Source organism: Nasonia vitripennis, chromosome 3 (assembly GCF_009193385.2).
Source record: "Nasonia vitripennis strain AsymCx chromosome 3, Nvit_psr_1.1, whole genome shotgun sequence".
Taxonomy (NCBI): domain Eukaryota; kingdom Metazoa; phylum Arthropoda; class Insecta; order Hymenoptera; family Pteromalidae; genus Nasonia; species Nasonia vitripennis.
The window spans coordinates 22,407,615-22,424,295 of NC_045759.1; the positions used below are offsets into that span (position 1 = coordinate 22,407,615).

Here is a 16,681-nt window from a genome sequence, read left to right on the forward strand (position 1 = left end):
ATCAAAGCTACCGACGAAGCTGTTATTGATGATATTGCTAATAAAGTTGTAATTGAAATACTCGTATAGATCGGCTGTTGCTTTCATTCGAACGCGTTACGGCCAGATTTATACTGCCCCGTATCTTGGTTTTTTAACTTCTTTGAAAAACCTGTATACTCTCATTTCGCCTCGTGTTATGTGCACGCGGAAAATTTATGAACAACTGGCTAATTATTATTAAGGACGCATAAACTAACCTTATTACTTTCAGCAGCAGGATTTCCAGTTTCCATTACCACCAGGATTCAGCAGCTCTCTCAGGCCCCCCCCCCCCCACACCGGGATGCACCTTCCGCAGCGCTGCCGAAATCCATCGAATATATTCACACCATACTGCAGCATCTGCGAAATGAAAGATTCCGATGTACCTTAAGCTCGATAATAAAACAAATAATTCTACAAGAATCCTAACCTTTTCGAAATTCTCCCTTTCTTCAACCGAATAACTGATACCCTCACACAACGCTCTACGTATACTCAAGCTCGCACACATACCGGCGCGATGCGATCTCGCATTTCCCCGAACTCGACTGTTTACAAATCTCGCGAGCGCCGCAGCTCAGAAGAAAGAGAGACGCCGTATCGCGCACCAAGGGTGACCTCCCGCCTCACATTAGGTATACTCTCGCAGTTCTCCTCTACGCGACACTTGCATCGTTGTATATCTATATCTATATCTATATAGTCCAGTGTGTGTTTTATACCAACATGCAGATGCTCGGACGTTTCTTGATGCGATTCCCGCATTCGCTCCTCATCTTCTTCTACCGAGTATGCTTGAACGCTCACCTCGTCAACGAATACTTGCTTTCGGCGGTCGAGCCGAGAAGAAACGTGACGGAGATCATTTTCAAACGCCAGTGATCGCCGATCGGTAATAAGTACTCAGTGCATTGTGTGTGTGTGTTTTAATAACGAGAAAAGCAACATGTCAGTGGCGTCGTTTCTTACGAGGGACTCGCTCTCGCGATTCGAGCGGGAGAGCTCCTACTCTAGTGTCTGCTCGTCCTCGTCCTCGTCCTCGTCCTCGTCCTCGTCCTCGTCCTCGTCCTCGTCCTCGTCTTCGTCGTCGGCGAGTTCTGCCAAGTTTTCTTCCGACGATGCCCAGAGTTTCAGTTCCAGAAGCACCATCGTAGCAGCCAAGCCTCGACCGTAAGTTTGATCGTTTTATTCTCTGTCTCTCTTGTGGAAGACACTTACTTATCATTGTCACGTATATGCGCAGCGTATAATGCGAGCTGTGATCGATCTCGGATTGACAGTTGCAACGCCATGAGACAAAGGGCGGTGCGCGAGCGCGTGCGATTTCTGGGTGACCCGCATACCTAGACGAGCGCGCGCTGGTATTCGAATATTTTATCGCGTGCCTCTCTCGAGAGCTGCCTCGCGCATTCGAATGATATGTGCTGCTTTATTTTATTATCAGAAGATTAGACGCGGTTGTTGTTTGTTTGTTGTTGAGTCGATTCGAAGTGGTTTTGGATTTACGGTTTTGGTTTTGAGTGCATTGAGATAAGTGCTGTCAAATTATGCGCATGAATCTAAGATTTGTCTTGTTGCTTAATTTTGTAGAGCTTTAATCAGCTATCGCAGAACTTACTTGTCTAATAATATCTGTGTCGACAGGTTTGGCTTACCGGAATACAACTACTTCTGGATCGAAAATGAATCAAAAACCGACTCCAAGCTGTCGTATTACTACAACTACAAGAGCAATAGCGTGGTATGGCAACGACCATGTCCGAAAGATGTTCCTCTTCCATTCTACAAAAAAACTTGGGTAAGTGGTATTGTAAAGCGATGGGATGATAAAGTTTATTTCATTCGAGAGGTATTTACATTTCTTTATTGTTTGCAGGGTTACGTAGAGCCAAATTTGTCAGGCAACAATGAAGATGCAATGGTTTCAGACCCAGAAAATGAAGTGCAGAGGAGAAAGCGCATAAACGTGAGGCAGAGAAATAAGAGACTCATGGAGGAAGAACTGAGGAATGCTATAGAAATTGTAGAAGTTAAAAAAGTTATCAAAAGTAGAAGGGCATTGGATACTTTTTGGAAGCTCTACAGACTTCCTGGAGAATCTCTGATGGATGTGAAAAAAAGGTTGCTCGATTCATCAGCCTTTGCAGTCAGAGTAAAAGAAGAAATGCCTGATGTCAAGAACTGCAATGGGGATACCTTGATGACGTCTATTAAACAAGAGCCTTCGTTCAACAACCTTGATTATTCTGTCCACGATCAATCACATGATCAAACCATCAAAACTCTGCATGAAGATTCTGATTCGGATCCGGAGAATGTCAGTTATCTTATCAAACAGGAGTATTTAACGAATTATAATGTCGAGGACTCTGAAGAGGAATATGCAAAGCAAATTGAAGAGTATGAAAATGAAGTTCCTGAAGAATATCAAAAAGATAAAAACAATGAGAGTGAGATAGAATCAGAAGATACCACAGAAAGTGAAGATGAACATCAACACGAAGTTTATGGAGTAGAGAATCCTCCTGAAAATTCTAACAATTCATTGAAGACTCAGGAAGAATGCGAGCAGGACGAAATAGATAATTTTGAATACACCTACGAAGCGCCATGTTTGTTCACAGACTTGTTTGAAGTAGAAATTGACGAGGACGACAGAGAAAACATTTTTGAGCCCCCAGAGACACTTGTTGAGAATAGTTTGCCTGAACAAGATGTGAATTGGAATTTTAAATCAACTTCAGGAAACCCTGCATTCACTCAATCTCTACTGGATTCCATCTATGGAGCTCCGAAGCTCAAGGAACTCACAAGCAAAGGTTTACAATTCAAGAAGAAAAATAAAATTAAATGCAATAGAAAGAAGGCAGCAATGAATAAAATCAAGACAGAGCCAGCTGAGGTCGTGCAACCGGTAGTAGTACAAGATCCGAACACTCAGGGCATCGTTTGTGACATGTACGGTACGCGGACAGTCAACTACAATTATCCACCTACGATGAAGATGTCAAAGGGGCGGGAGATCACAAAGTTGAGCGACAACAGCGACTCTGAGTACGAGCCTCCAATTCGCAAAATTAAGCAAGAAGTGGTCAGTCCCAACGAAGACAGCTCGTCAAACGTCCCCAAGTCAACGCCCGCAGCAGAAAAGAACGACAATAATCCATTGAAATTAACCAGCTGGTTCCCCAACCGCAAGCGAAAAGCGAATACCGGCAATTCCGACGAATCCTGGCACGGCTCGAACGCGTCTGAAATGGATTCCGACTTGGAAGAGTTCGATCAGAAGTCGAGAATCAGATACATGAAAATAAAGAAGGAAAAAGGTTTGCCCGAACCACCGATTCCAAAGTCAACAATGAAGCAGATTAAAATAAAGAGAGAGAAACTATCGCCCGAACCGGAGAATAACGAAGCGAGCTATTCTCGTCCACCCGATAACAGCTTGGCCATCGCTATTGGGTCTATCAAGCGGGAAGCGAGATCACGCTCATCTAGCTGGGAGGCGAAGGAATCCGAAATTCCGGAGTCGATGACCTCAACGTTGCTGCTGGACTCAAGCGTAGCGAAAGTCGAGATGTGCTCGCCGGTTTTCGAGATGGACCCGCTCGCCACAGGCGTCGTGATAGAGCCGGAGAAGAACGCCGATGCAGGCTCGGACTCGGACTCGAGTTCATCCTCGAACTCGTGCTCGTGTTCACGATCATCGTGCTGTGGATCCTCCAGCTCGAGCAGCAGCGACGAAGGTGGCGACGACGCCAAGGAAGTTAAGAAGGAAGATTCGTAAAATCGCTATGTGTCGTAAGATTGTTTGAGTCTTTTTTTTTGAGACTATAAATCAACTATTTTGTTTTTTATTTTTTTCTACGACGATGAGGTAACCGACTTACTACGCCTTTCATAAAGTTACGAAATATTTTAGTTTTACGCAATTTCAATTGCAACGCGATCAGTTCTTTTTATTCTTTATTGACCTTTGATAATGTTTAATTTATATCTTAAAAGTTAATGATGTACAGCCTATCAGATTCTGATTGCCATGTTTCTATGTAAAAAGAAGGCAATACATTTTTTCACTATTTTTCAAAAACTTCTGTTTCTTCTTGAATCTAAAAATAATTTGAATCTCCAAAAGCGCAATCCTATCTACAGGATAATCGATGGATTCAATGAAATTTACTTTCTCATATATATCCCGTTACTAGCATCCAATCCGCTCTAAGATGAGATAATAGCCAATCAAGCACCGTAATTCTTGTATCTATCTCTCGAAAAAGGTCAAAGCCTTCGTTCTCGACGTCGCGCTCTCTTCTCATCCCCGCGAAACAATGCACATCTCATCTCTCGTATAATCCCGCAGGTGTATCGTCCGCCGCAGCTCTTCTCCTCTTCCTATTCTCAGCAGAAAAATACTCCTCGCTTCGTACTTACACAGCAAGAGAGACGACGTCACCGACTGCAAGCATCGCTGGATCCGGAAAAGGCGGCACGAATCGTCACGCGGCTTTGAGCGCGCGAACCGCGACACGAGAGCGCATGCAAACAACCTCGTGGAAACACAAAGCGACCAAGGGACACGACGACTTTCCGCCTCATGCAGAACGGATAAGAATATATATCGTCGTTCTCTCTCCATACGTATATTCATGGAAGTACAGGCCGCATTGTTGCAGCGAGCGTTTTCTTCTTCCTCTCTCGCCGGCGAGCGGTTATAGACGTCGTTCGAGGGCAATTTTGATATATCGTTTATGGAAAATCTTTGTGTAGAGTTTACGCGGATGTCACTGTATATGCAAGGGTCTCGCAGGTTTGACAACGTGCGGAGAGAAGGTAATTACGATGAGAAGTATGGAGGCATAAACGCTCGAGTAAGGGTGTGCTTGCAGGAATTCTGAACAGGAAAAATGTCGTGTACACGTGTGCGGGCGTCTGTCGTCCGCGTGGGAACGAGAGAATTTATGCATCTGTTTGAAGTTATGATTTTGTGGCTTTCTTTCTTGCAAACTTTGACACAAAGAGCGGAAACTACGTCGTCGCGAGTGACATTCTTCGACTCCAAGCCTTCCGCATTGTATCTCGAAAAAAGAGCGAGATCTAATTACAGCGCGTAATGGCACAATTTACCGATAGTCGCTCTCTCGACAAAACCGAGGGATCGATCTGCGACTGCGATTTAGAATGCAATTCTTCGATTGAATGACTCGCTCGTCGATTCTCGGAATATAGATAGGTACATACATAGACACAGACACAGACAGAGAGAGAGAGAGAGAGAGAGAGAGAGAGAGAGAGAGAGAGAGAGAGAGAGAGAGCGTGCCGACAAAAATTAATCCCCGGCTCTCCGCCTGCACATATTAATCAATTACAGTAACGACTCTCTCCATTCTCATTAGAGTCAGCTTGCAGCGACGTCGCTCTGTGCCGTGGTGGAAGAAGAAAAGTCGCTAATCCCTTGTGGAGCGAGCTCTCCTCTCGCGAAATCGTACGTTAATTGCCCCGCGCGAGTCCGTCTTGTTAGAGCCTGCGACTACTCTCCTCCCTTGTGTATTCTGTGTTTCGCTCGGGGGACTACCATTACGTAGGCATTTTTATCATCGTCGTCAACTCACCCCGACGACGCCGCTGGCTAGATTTTACGATCCGGCATATGGCAGACGTTACCTCCTCTCGCACTTTTATTCACGCGTCGCTATTCCGCGTCATATGTTACGGAAGGCATTGCTTTTTCTGCGCGTATACGCGCCGACGTGCGGTTTATGCATTAAGGGGATTGACGCGGTTTTATATTATATACGCACCCGTGATTGTGGGGCGCGACTCAACAGGTGCGGACTTTCGGATACATGGATACTTGGCTTGATCTTGTGGATTTTGTTCAACTGCTGTGTCTTTTGACTTAATTATGACGGAAGTGGAAATCTGGACGTTGGGCTCATTCAAGTGCAAAATCGAGGGCTCCTTGAACGGTTGCGCAACCTGCGCGTGTAAAACGCGACAATATGTCTTAAACTCTTCCGGGATTCCATAAGGCGCTACAACATACCAACCCAACCCACGCGCTCGCGGCTCTTTCGTCAAAAATAGCAGAGACAGCAGCAAACTCCGCCGAGCAATTACCCCGAGCCAAGGCCAATTACACCTTTATCCAGCTATAATTTATTAATCAAGGTGCGCTCGCGCAGAGTATTACGCTGGAGATTGCGCAAAGGCGCGTAATCGGCGTAGAGGATGGGAGCGAGAGAGAGAGAGAGAAAGAGAGCCCCATAGAAACCGCCGCACAGCGAAGATAAGAATCGCGCGCGCCGCGAAGCGCTTTGACCGTGAACTCTGGCCCGTGGGAGGATTTTTCTCGGAAGTCATGCGAGGATGGGAAGCGCGAGCGCTGAGAGTATAATGGCCTTGCTAAATGAGCTGAGAGTTCGAGGGAAAGAAACTTCTTTTTTGGGAGAAAGAAATTTTACGCGAGTCGCGTGTGATGTCATTCGATGGTGACGACGAAAGTCTTTCTTTCCGCTTGGGGTTTTTCGGTGTGCTTGTATCCTTTGTTGTTCTGGCGCTCTTTCTTGGCTGAGTGTTCGGTTGAATAGTTTTATTCGAAAGAGATTCTAATTTTCAAATTAGCTACGTAATTGTAATTGGTAGAGTATTTCTTACCGTAATTAGTAAGGTCTTTCAAAGAAAACCGATAAAACGCTATTTGAGAAAATAAAAGGAAAGCAGCGTTTATGACTTTTTAGCAGAAAATTTTATTAGGCCGTTTACAGCCGCTTTCTTTGAAAAGCGCCGGAGGACACAAAAGAGACATCAATGAAAATAATTTAGTACTTCCCGCGGCGTTCTCTTCTTTATCGTAGCGCGGTTAGTTGTCGGTAACCGGGAATCGGGTGCTTCCGCCTTGCAGAATCTCAACTTACCGACGCCTCGTAACGTAGAATTTCACCGAAAATTGCAATTGAATTAACAGTTTATAACGGAATCTATTCGAGCGTAGATCAATTATGCATCAGCGGTCGCAGCCGCTTTAAAGTACTCCATGGCAAAATTGATTTCCAATACACCACTTCTGCGCCCGCAAAACCAAAGGAACAATGGTACCGCGATTCTCGGCTGTATCCAGCAACAATGTGATCTAAAAACCAATTTCCAGAATCGCAATAATCGTATCTCCATCATCTCGTATCACGCCGACGACTCAATCCAAAAGCAATCGAAAACAAATATCCTCCACTATACACAGTCATCACAGGAAAAGAACAAAAAAGCTCAATCCCCATTCAGTGTATAGAGAGAACGCGAAGAACAGAACGTCTCCTCCTCCCCCCCCTCGAACGAACGCGATCCGCTGATCACGTCCCTCCAATTATCGCTTTCATTCAAAACGCGCGAGCTCAAGAAAATTCCCCTCTCGCACGTAACACGCCGAAAGCTCTCTATATACGCACGATCTCGGAAATAAAGCTGTGCTGCTACTATACTGCGATGAACTTGCGGCGGCGGGTATACGCAGAGCGTGCGCGGCATCGTCCAAATAAATAAAAATTGATGATCCGCCCGGTGATTGAGAGAGAGAGAGAGAGAGAGAGAGAGAGAGAGAGAGAGAGAGAGAGAGAGAGAGAGAGAGAGAGAGAGAGAGGAAGTTACGTGCTCGGCCTAATTGTGACGAAGAGCATTATTTATGCCGCGATAATTGAGCCGATTTGAGGAAGGAAAAAGCCTTGTTTCTTTCCTCATCGCGTTTGATTGAAAAGAGAATTCTTCCACGCGGCGATGGTTATTTATTTGGCTCGACTGATGCCTCGGGACGATTACTGCGGGATTCCGTGAGCTGCTCCCTACATGTACTACGTTACAGGAATGAATTTGTAATACAGGGAAAAATGCGTTTCGATCTCGTTGTATCGGGGAGGGGAAGGAGAAACGATTACACTTCAAATCGTTCCCCGCCATTTTTGCACTAAGCCTTGTAAAAACAAGAGAATCGTAAAAAAAGATTATACCACGCGTTAAGTTTTTATTGTAACATATCATTGCGCGTTATAGTATTGCGTGCAGCTTTACTCGGTCGCGGCTTTGAAAAGTTATGTGTCCGCCTCAGCTGTTAAAAGTTTATAGCATTTAGGCTTTAATTTATCGATCGATGCAACAAAAAATATTGTAATAATCTTGTATGGTTTCTGTACACGTTTAGAAAAAAGGTCCGCCACTCTGACACTGTGAACAAAACCGATCACAAACACCGTTAGCAACATTTTTCATAACTCTGGACTCGTCGCACAGCGCGAAACCCGACATTCGCCAGTACCACCTCTCGGCGAAAGATCCACCTGGAAACCGGTTCTGTACCCCGTCACCCATTTCACCGTAGGGGCCTCTTTCTCTCTCTCTCTCTCTCTCTCTCTCTCTCTCTCTCTCTCTCTCTCTCTCTCTCTTTCTCTCATACGCGCACACGTGCGTTCGGACGAAAAGAAAAAAATGAAATTCCATCCAGAACTCGATACGCACACACGGTAGAGCGAAGCGCAGCACGCAGTGGTGCACGTCGCCACTAATATGGTTAGTCGGCATTAGGCGAAATAGAATTGCGCGCTCAGGGGCTTCTCTCGCGAAACCCTAAGAGTGAAGGTATAGCCGCGGATGCGATGCTCGCGAGTCAGAGGTGCCAGTTGACTGGCAACGTTCTTCTGCTGTGCGTTTATCGTTGAAAAGTTGAAAAAAAATCGCGCGAGGATTGCACGTGCGCATACATACTTATATACGAGTGCACGCACGCGGTGAATGAGATTTTCGAGCGAGCCGAGGAGACAAAATGCCCGGGGAGAACGAGCACGAGGAGGAGGAGGAGGAAGTCGTCGACGATGGGTGAGCGTTATTTTTTACAATACACACGCACACACACACGTACTCGACCCAATAAATAGCTCTCGCTCGCTCACTCTGTAATTTTCTGATAATATAATCATTGGCTATTACGTTTGTATGTGTGAGTGTGTGTGTCTATGTATATAATACGTCGACACTTTTAATGAAAATATAGCTGACCATGTGTAAGAGTACACAATTTTTCTATCTCTCATAATCGCACACGCAATCCGACACTCCGCTCCGGCTCTCTTTTTCTCTCTAGCTCTCGTCATCCATCATCGTTATCATCATCCGTTATCATCATCCGTTAGCCTTACAATGTAACGTTCTCTCTTTCCTTCTCACTTTTAATTCTCGATTTTAGCCGCTCGTGAGTCGGCGAATTTTTTTTCTCTCTCACCACACAATACCTTCGCTACAGGTATAGCTATATATGCGATCTCTCGTCTCCTCGAGGAAACTCGCTGTTTTTCCTAGCTTTTGTGCATTGTCCATTGCAAACGCTTTTTCCAATTATACGTCCTTGTCGTCGTCGTCGTCGTCGTCGTCGCCTCTCGCGCACTCGTCGCGTCGGTGTAATTTGCAATTATCAGCGCTTCTTTTCATGCCTATGCATAATTCACGCGGAAACGCTTTAGAAATGAACTCTCGCTTTATAACGAGTTTATGCGCATAAGCAGGTGTATTATGCCGACTCTGCGAATATTTTCGTCCTCGTCGCTTCGTATCCGAACGGAAAAAAAAAATAATCCGCGTGAATATATGGAAGGCTATACACTGTACGCACAATAGGACCACGAGGCACAATGCGCATGTATTAGTCGCCTATAAATAAAGCGGCGCATCCAGCCGCACATTATACGGCCCAGCGCGGGGAATTAAAAACCGAGAGCGACTATGAGACAATGGCGCAATCACAACAAAAGCGAGCGACGAGCCTCGTAAACATCAATTAACATAAAGTACCTCATATATGTGTATCAGTGGCACACGCACACTTGCTTACGGTTCATTTGTCCATAAAACAATAGATTCACGATGACAACAGCGCAGAGAGCGAGTCCGTATATCTCGATATAGACGTAAACGAGCGCGCGAGACACAAAAACCGGTTGCCGTGTGCGCGCGGAGTTTACTCCCTCTTCTTTCCGCCCCACGCACATCCCGGCCACGCGATACTTACCGGTAAAGTATACGCGATCTCGGGCTCGCGGCTCTGCATATCGAGAAACGTGGGTATCGGTCGAGGTGTCGCGGGCTCCTTTCTATAACACACAACACTGTGTGCTCTAATACTTATACCTCTGCATTACACGTCGCGAGCGTTTATTGTGTCTGTGTCGTGCGCTCTGTCCGTCGAGTCTGTTACAAGTAGTGCAGTGTGTTTTTCCTTTGTTTTTGACATAGATCTGTGTGCAGTGGTAATTAGTGCTGTCATGTCAAAGCGCTCACGTAGTTTGTCCAAACACTTACGTCACTACGCGTCGTCCTCTCGCTGATGCACATGATTTACAGTGTAGAATATAATTTTTTTAATTTTCGCTCCGCGCGCAGCGATGTCTGCAGTGCAGCAGTGTTTTATGTTTCAATCTCGCGGTTTCGAGCTCGCGCGCATCGGCTGCGCGGAACTGATTGATTGAGTTTTCGAGTGGTATCCACCTGCGGTGCGAGAGAGAATTCGCAGCGAGTGTGTGTGTGTGACGCTTTTTCAAAGATTCTCTCAAGAGAGGATCGAGAATAAATGTCAAGCGCGCAAATTTCATGCGCTAACTTCAGCAATATCGCGTCTATGTGCAAACTGTATCGATGACCGTCGCTGAGGTCACCGCTCGATTTAATGCGAAAAGTGAGAAAATAATCCAAGCAAAAAATCAAACTCCTGCTGTACGAGTAAACATGTATGACGCATATCTAGAGCGCCGAATCTGAAGGAAAAAGAAAGACGTCGATTGCGCTATACTACATCTCGTGCAATATAAAAAATTAATTTCTGCACGAGCGCTCCTGGGTGACCTTAGCCATGGCGGTATAAACTCGGACTGTCTCGCGGAGTGTGACGAGATCTCGGGAAGGATCGAAAAGAGAACAGAGCAGCAGCGAGTATACAGTTATAATAATGCATTGGCTGAAATGCTGGCGTCGACGTCCTTGGCGAAAGAAATCATTAGCGCTAGTGGTAGACTCAACCGCCGGCTACTACCGACACAATGTGGGAACGTGGAGGAGTCTGCCTGCGGAGCAGCAGCAGCACACGTGAGTCTCCAACTGAAACGATTCGTATACTTACTCTTCCATATGTATCAAGCGCTCGCGTCTCTGCACACTCTTCCGTTTGCGTAAGCCGCCGCCACCGCGCGTCTGGTTTAATATAGACTGCGAGAGTACACTGTTCTGGGCACGGAAATGATCTTGGGGAGTATAGGCAGCAAGTTTTAATTAAGGACTATAGTTTATTGGCTTTGTACGCGTGTTTGGCGTTATAAACGTACGCATGGTATATAGTTGTAGTATTGGAAATTTGGATTTTGACGATGACGGCGAGTGAGATTGACGCGGGCGTCGAAAGTGCACTTCAATCACGCGTCGAAATTGCATTTTTTTTTGTTCTCTTTCTCTCTCTCTCTCTCTCTCTCTCTCTCTCTCTCTCTCCGCGCAGCCAATTTGCCAGGCTAGATTGAATTATATACAGCGCGCGAATTTCAACTTCAGTTCGGTCGCGAAAGTTTCCTCGAGCGGTATATAATGATCATGTAAATGCGCTGTATGGTTAAAAAATGCAGATGATGATGCCGATTCGGCCACCGCAGCTGCTGCGAGTTTATGCATGCGCATCTCTTGAAATATAAATTTTACGATTTAAATAAAATATGCCGAGTTCGGCTCCGAGTCCGCCGATTGGATTCCGCTTTACGCGACACGGTTTCACGAGTTTCGCTAAATTAATTTTACCTTCTATATATCTGCGCGATTGAAATCGACGCTCATTCTGCATGCGAGGAATGATTTGTGCTTTTCCTCAAATTCAGTAGGATATAATCGTATATACTTATACTCGGCATTGATGAGGTGTTTTTTTTTTCTCGCGAGGCGAAAAAATCGACACACTTTTCTCAGCGATCGCCGTTATGCAACGCGACCTTGCAGAACGAACCGTTTACAACTTTACTAATACACATAAATGCAGGCAGTGTCTATAAGTCTATAAGTCGCCTCGAAGGCGTGTATGCTGCAGCAGTTCCTAAGCGAGTATTTACTTAATCTGCCAGGCATTCTTCGTATAATTGCGCACATCCCGACTACTTCTCATACTTCGGCCGTATTTTTTTTTAACTGCGCGCGCTTCTGTCGAACGAGCTGCGTAAACTAGTTTCCTCTATTTTTCCGGCATGGCATGAAAAAGTTTGCAACGCAGAGAGCGCCACTGTTAAAAGAAAATTTCGTCGAACTATGTATTTTTTAGGAATTCGATTCGCCACGCAGCGAATAAACGTTACATGGATGTTCTTTTCGAGAAAAGAGAAAAAGTAGCCGCACGCGGGAAAATTAAAAGTAAACAGAACCTTGAAAGTTATTAGAGCCGGTCGTTACATACGTAATTCCCGGCAAATCGAATTAGATTGTAAGAGTGTACACAACAAATGCGTATTTAGCCCCCTTTCTCGGCGGCCGATGTTCATCGACGCGATATAATCGCGTCTAATGTGTACACACACGCAGAGGCGGATATAACTCAGTGTCTGGTCGTTTCATTCAGACGGAGCTACAGGCGTTGAACTAACACCGGAAAAGCATCGATTGCGCTTTCGATTATTAAAAAACTTGCGCCATTGTAGTACAACTCGGCGAAACGTCGTATCGAGAAGGGAAGTATAGGGTGTAGTAAAAGTTGGTATGATTGCAGAGCCAAGTTGGAAAAGAGTTCGGCAAGTCTGCGAGCGAGAGACTGATGAAAATTGAGAATGAGAGAGGGGGAGAAAGATTTTACTGGCTCGTTATGCGCAATCAATAGAATGTTATTAATAGTCGAGTGTGTGCCGGCTCTTCTCTCTATACTCGGTCGAAAATAATTATTGATTAATATGCCCGGCTGTCTTTCGCTGCAAGCTATATGCTCTCTCTCTCTCTCTCTCTCTCTCTCTCTCTCTCTCTCTCTCTCTCTCTCTCTCTCTCTCTCTCTCTCTCTCTCTCTCTCTCTCTCTCTCTCTCTCTCTCCACTTCATCTCTTTACTAATGATACGACTAATTGAACGAGTATACATCATCGAAATCGAAGATTTTAACCATAACGATCCATAAAAATTACCCTGTATACTCTGCAGCGGCAACAGCAGCGGTATAGCAGCGTTGATTAACATTCAAAGGCTTTGTTTACAGCCCTGCAGGTATAATGGGAAAATAATACGTACGCGCGCGAGCTTTAATCACGCGAAAACGTCGTTGCAGCGCAGCTTTTTTACGAACTTCGGCAAACAGCTAACCCTCGGAAAATCGGGAAAATACAATCCATTAGCCTCGATTACACTTCCGATGTAAAATATTCATGCCACACACAGGTTTCCGACTACATATTCTCGCAAGAAACACAACCAGAGAGGCCAGCTTCGCTCCTCCCTCGGCGAACTCTCAGTCTCTCTCCTATGAGAGAGCAAAGCTCAGCGTCGGGGCTATAGAGAGAGAGAGAGAGAGAGAGAGAGAGAGAGAGAGAGAGAGAGAGAGAGAGAGAGAGAGAGAGAGAGTTCCGTAAGTAGGCCAGATCCGCAAAAGTGCAACTCCTCGATAAAAATGACGAAAAGTTACCAGCTACTTCCGGCCTCGCTTCTTTCAGCCGTACGCTTATATTCGGAGCCATCCTCTCTTGGCAGCTACACAACGGCACACAAGCTTCTTTCTTCTTTTTTTTTCTACGCGCGCAGCCTCTCCTTTCAAGCTTCGACCCTCAATAGCTCAATTGAGGGGGCGGCTACTGCCGCGTGCACTAAAAGAGAGCCGGGGCAGCTCGCTCACGTTCCCTTTCAAACGCGCGAAACTGCGAATTAAAAATAGTTCTCCTTGGCTCAAGAGAGCGCGAGAGAACTGAAAGGAAATTTTTCGCTTGTTTGTGAGCGCACGGCGCGGAGGTGTATATACAAATGCGCCGAAATCTCAAGCGGGGGGAAATTGCGCGCGATACGCGGCGGCTTTTAATTACTTAGAAAAAAAAGTGCGCGGGTAAACGCCGCTGCCTCGAGGACCTTGATTTTTTCAACGCGAAATCACTGGGGGGGGGGGGGGCTAGATTATACGAATGCGCGCAGGTGCATAATTCTCCGTTAAAGAGCGATTGAAAACTCGCGGCGTCGTATAATCGCGTCGCGGATTAAAGAGAAAAAATGCTATAATTGCCTTTCTCTTTCGCGCCGAAACAAAGTCGAGTCTCTGCGTTGTACATTTTCGCGCGCGCGCTCGGTTTAATTAAAAAGCTCTGGCTGTATTAATACAGCGTAAATAAGGGAATTAATTTCCCGACGCTCGCTTTGGCGGCTTTAGCCGGAAATTCGAATGGCCTTTCGTGTTGGTGGGCGAGAGTATTTCGCGCGAAATAATCCGCTGCGCTGCGCAGTAGAAACTGCGAAGTAGAAACCGAGCGTGTGTGGTCAGACGGACGTTGACTACCTTGAATTTCTTCGAGCTTTATTCCCCGAGCTTAATACGCATCTCGCTCTCGCTGCCACGGATTATGATATGCTAATTAGACGAGAGAGAGAGAGAGAGAGAGAGACCAAAGTCTGAGGGGCGCGAGTCAATATTTGCCTTGTATAAGGTTAAACTCGGTATTACACATATATACTCATGTATTATCTTCTCTTCTCTGTAACATCCAGCACATCTCGACATGTATACTATATACACACCGCACATGCACGTCGCAGAGAGGAGGACACGTCGGATAGAGAGAGAGAGCCGTCTATATCACGCACACAGAACACACTGCACGATAGCGAGAGTTGAGAGAATCTGATGAGATAGAAAAAAAAAATACAGAATACGCTGTGTCGTGTGCATTATAGGTTGCTCGGAATGTCAGCGGGGCTAGGCTACAAGGTGAAGTTCGAGCCGGGCACGAATTTGCGCTGTCGCGAAGACCCGAAGCCCGACGAGGCGGAACCTGAAGACAGGTTGGCTTTCATCCATCGTCCTCAAAGCATCGCTCGCCTCGTTAAGCTATAGACCATATCACTGCCCTTCGCTGCGTTATCGTGCGTATTACGTCCCTGCAGTTCTGTTATACACCGCAGGGCTGCTACTCCGATCATTGACGAATCGTCGCACGCGTGAGTAACAGCCACACACACTAGAGACGAGAGCCGATATGCTGCATCGTTATGTATTTTTCTTTATACCTACGTCAAAGTTCTATGTATATTTTTGCGAGAGCGGTGATTAAAGCTCTTTGATTTGCATATGCGACTGTTGTTTTTCGTCTTATTTACCTTCGCCCGGCGGCGAGCTTGCATCGTATACAGACCGTACGCTCGCGCTGTTAATTAAATTCAACATGCATTCGACAGTCGTCGTGTATACACACGGCAAGTAGACGCGAAGCGCGTATTAAACTGAAAATATTTAAATAAGATTAGGCTAATTGAATTAAACCGCTGTTCCGCCAAGGACCGGGACGGCGATAATACGGAAGAGAGCGAGAGCTTTTATTTCAGCGCGTCGGGGAAAGTTTTTAAACGACACTGCGCAACGCGCATGTCAGATACTAGCGGGGAGAGAAAAATAATCAGAGAGCCGGTGTAGAACATCGCGCATATTGTCCAAGTTGCCGCGATACGGCAACGCGCCGTTGCAGAGAGCTATTGATAAAAGTTTTTACGTTATACTCCCTCTCGATGCACACACGCACACAGCTACACTAGCAATAACAATAACGCCCCGGCGAAACTTTGTCAATTACCCGGGATAATTTCCAGCTGATCAGCTCATACGCGTTGTGTGTATGGCACACGTCGTGTGCCTCCATCATCGCTTATTGAAATTCCAGGGAACGCTGGCGCACGCGAGCTTTTAATTTTTCAACGCGGCGGTGCTCGAGCGGTTTGCGAAATCGAGAGTATAGAGACGGTTGATCGTTGCGGGCTTGCGGGAAAGCAAGAAAATCAGCGAGGCATCGATTCTCTCTTTGCCGTTAAAGCGTAAATATTGTCATGCCGGCGCCTGCGCGATACCTCGCAGGCAGGCATATAGGAGCTGTATAGCTGAGTGTAAACTGTAAGTGTATAAGCGTTACATACGTCTCCGCGCACTCGTGGGGCTTTATTCCGGAATGAGACGCACGCGTACGTGTCGAGCTTTGACAATCAAAGGGAACACGCGACGAGCGCTCTGCACACACGATAATACATCACGTATAACGCACATCGAGAGAGGGCAGGAGCTTGCGCGCTTTTTCCATTATTCCCGCAGCCGGCATGCATGCGCTATCTCCCTCTCCGCTAATCAGAAAGAGAGAGAGAGAGTGGAAAGGCAAAGCTCACGAAAAAAGCTCCGGAGCACGAGAGAGAGAGAGAGAGAGAGAGAGGGGGGGAAGGAGAGGTATTCGTGCGCGGCGCGAGCGAGAGAGGAGATGGATTTACGAAACGGCGCATGCCTGACCGACGGGGCGCCCCTGCGCGCTTCCCCTCCGCCGTAGCGGGAGCGCACGCGAGCTTACGTACACGCCGAGCAGGAGAGAGAGAGAGAGAGAGAGAGAGAGAGAGTGAGCGCGAGCGAGCTTGCGCGCGCGCGCGCGAGGAAAAAAGCGACGGAGCAG

At 46.4% G+C, this 16,681-nt stretch overlaps 2 protein-coding genes across 2 annotated transcripts in view; one reads left to right on the forward strand and one right to left on the reverse strand.

Annotated features, from left to right (window-relative positions):
• LOC100679293 (transcriptional regulator ovo) overlaps window positions 1-558 on the reverse strand; it is a 61,604-nt gene extending 61,046 nt beyond the window's left edge. The window contains exons 1-2 of the mRNA XM_032598001.1: window positions 455-558; window positions 240-384 (exon numbers count right to left, since the gene is read on the reverse strand). The gene's annotated coding sequence lies outside the window, so the exon portion shown is untranslated. The remainder of the gene's footprint in view (window positions 1-239; window positions 385-454) is intronic.
• A 73-nt stretch (window positions 559-631) lies between these two features.
• Window positions 632-4,114, forward strand: LOC100679319. The gene is made up of 3 exons (XM_016984063.3): window positions 632-1,194; window positions 1,669-1,822; window positions 1,901-4,114. Exons 1-3 carry the CDS (start codon window positions 971-973, stop codon window positions 3,809-3,811), a joined length of 2,289 nt encoding a protein of 762 aa, XP_016839552.1. The 5' UTR covers window positions 632-970; the 3' UTR covers window positions 3,812-4,114.
• The last annotated feature ends 12,567 nt before the right edge of the window (window positions 4,115-16,681 follow it).

What these genes read in the sequence shown, in the direction of transcription:
- LOC100679319 (XM_016984063.3), top strand. Translation starts at nt 971, where the DNA reads ATGTCAGTGGCGTCGTTTCTTACGAGGGACTCGCTCTCGCGATTCGAG. An exon ending in GTAGCAGCCAAGCCTCGACC is followed by an intron (nt 1,195 to 1,668) that starts GTAAGTTTGATC and finishes CTGTGTCGACAG; the next exon opens with GTTTGGCTTACCGGAATACA. An exon ending in CATTCTACAAAAAAACTTGG is followed by an intron (nt 1,823 to 1,900) that starts GTAAGTGGTATT and finishes TATTGTTTGCAG; the next exon opens with GGTTACGTAGAGCCAAATTT.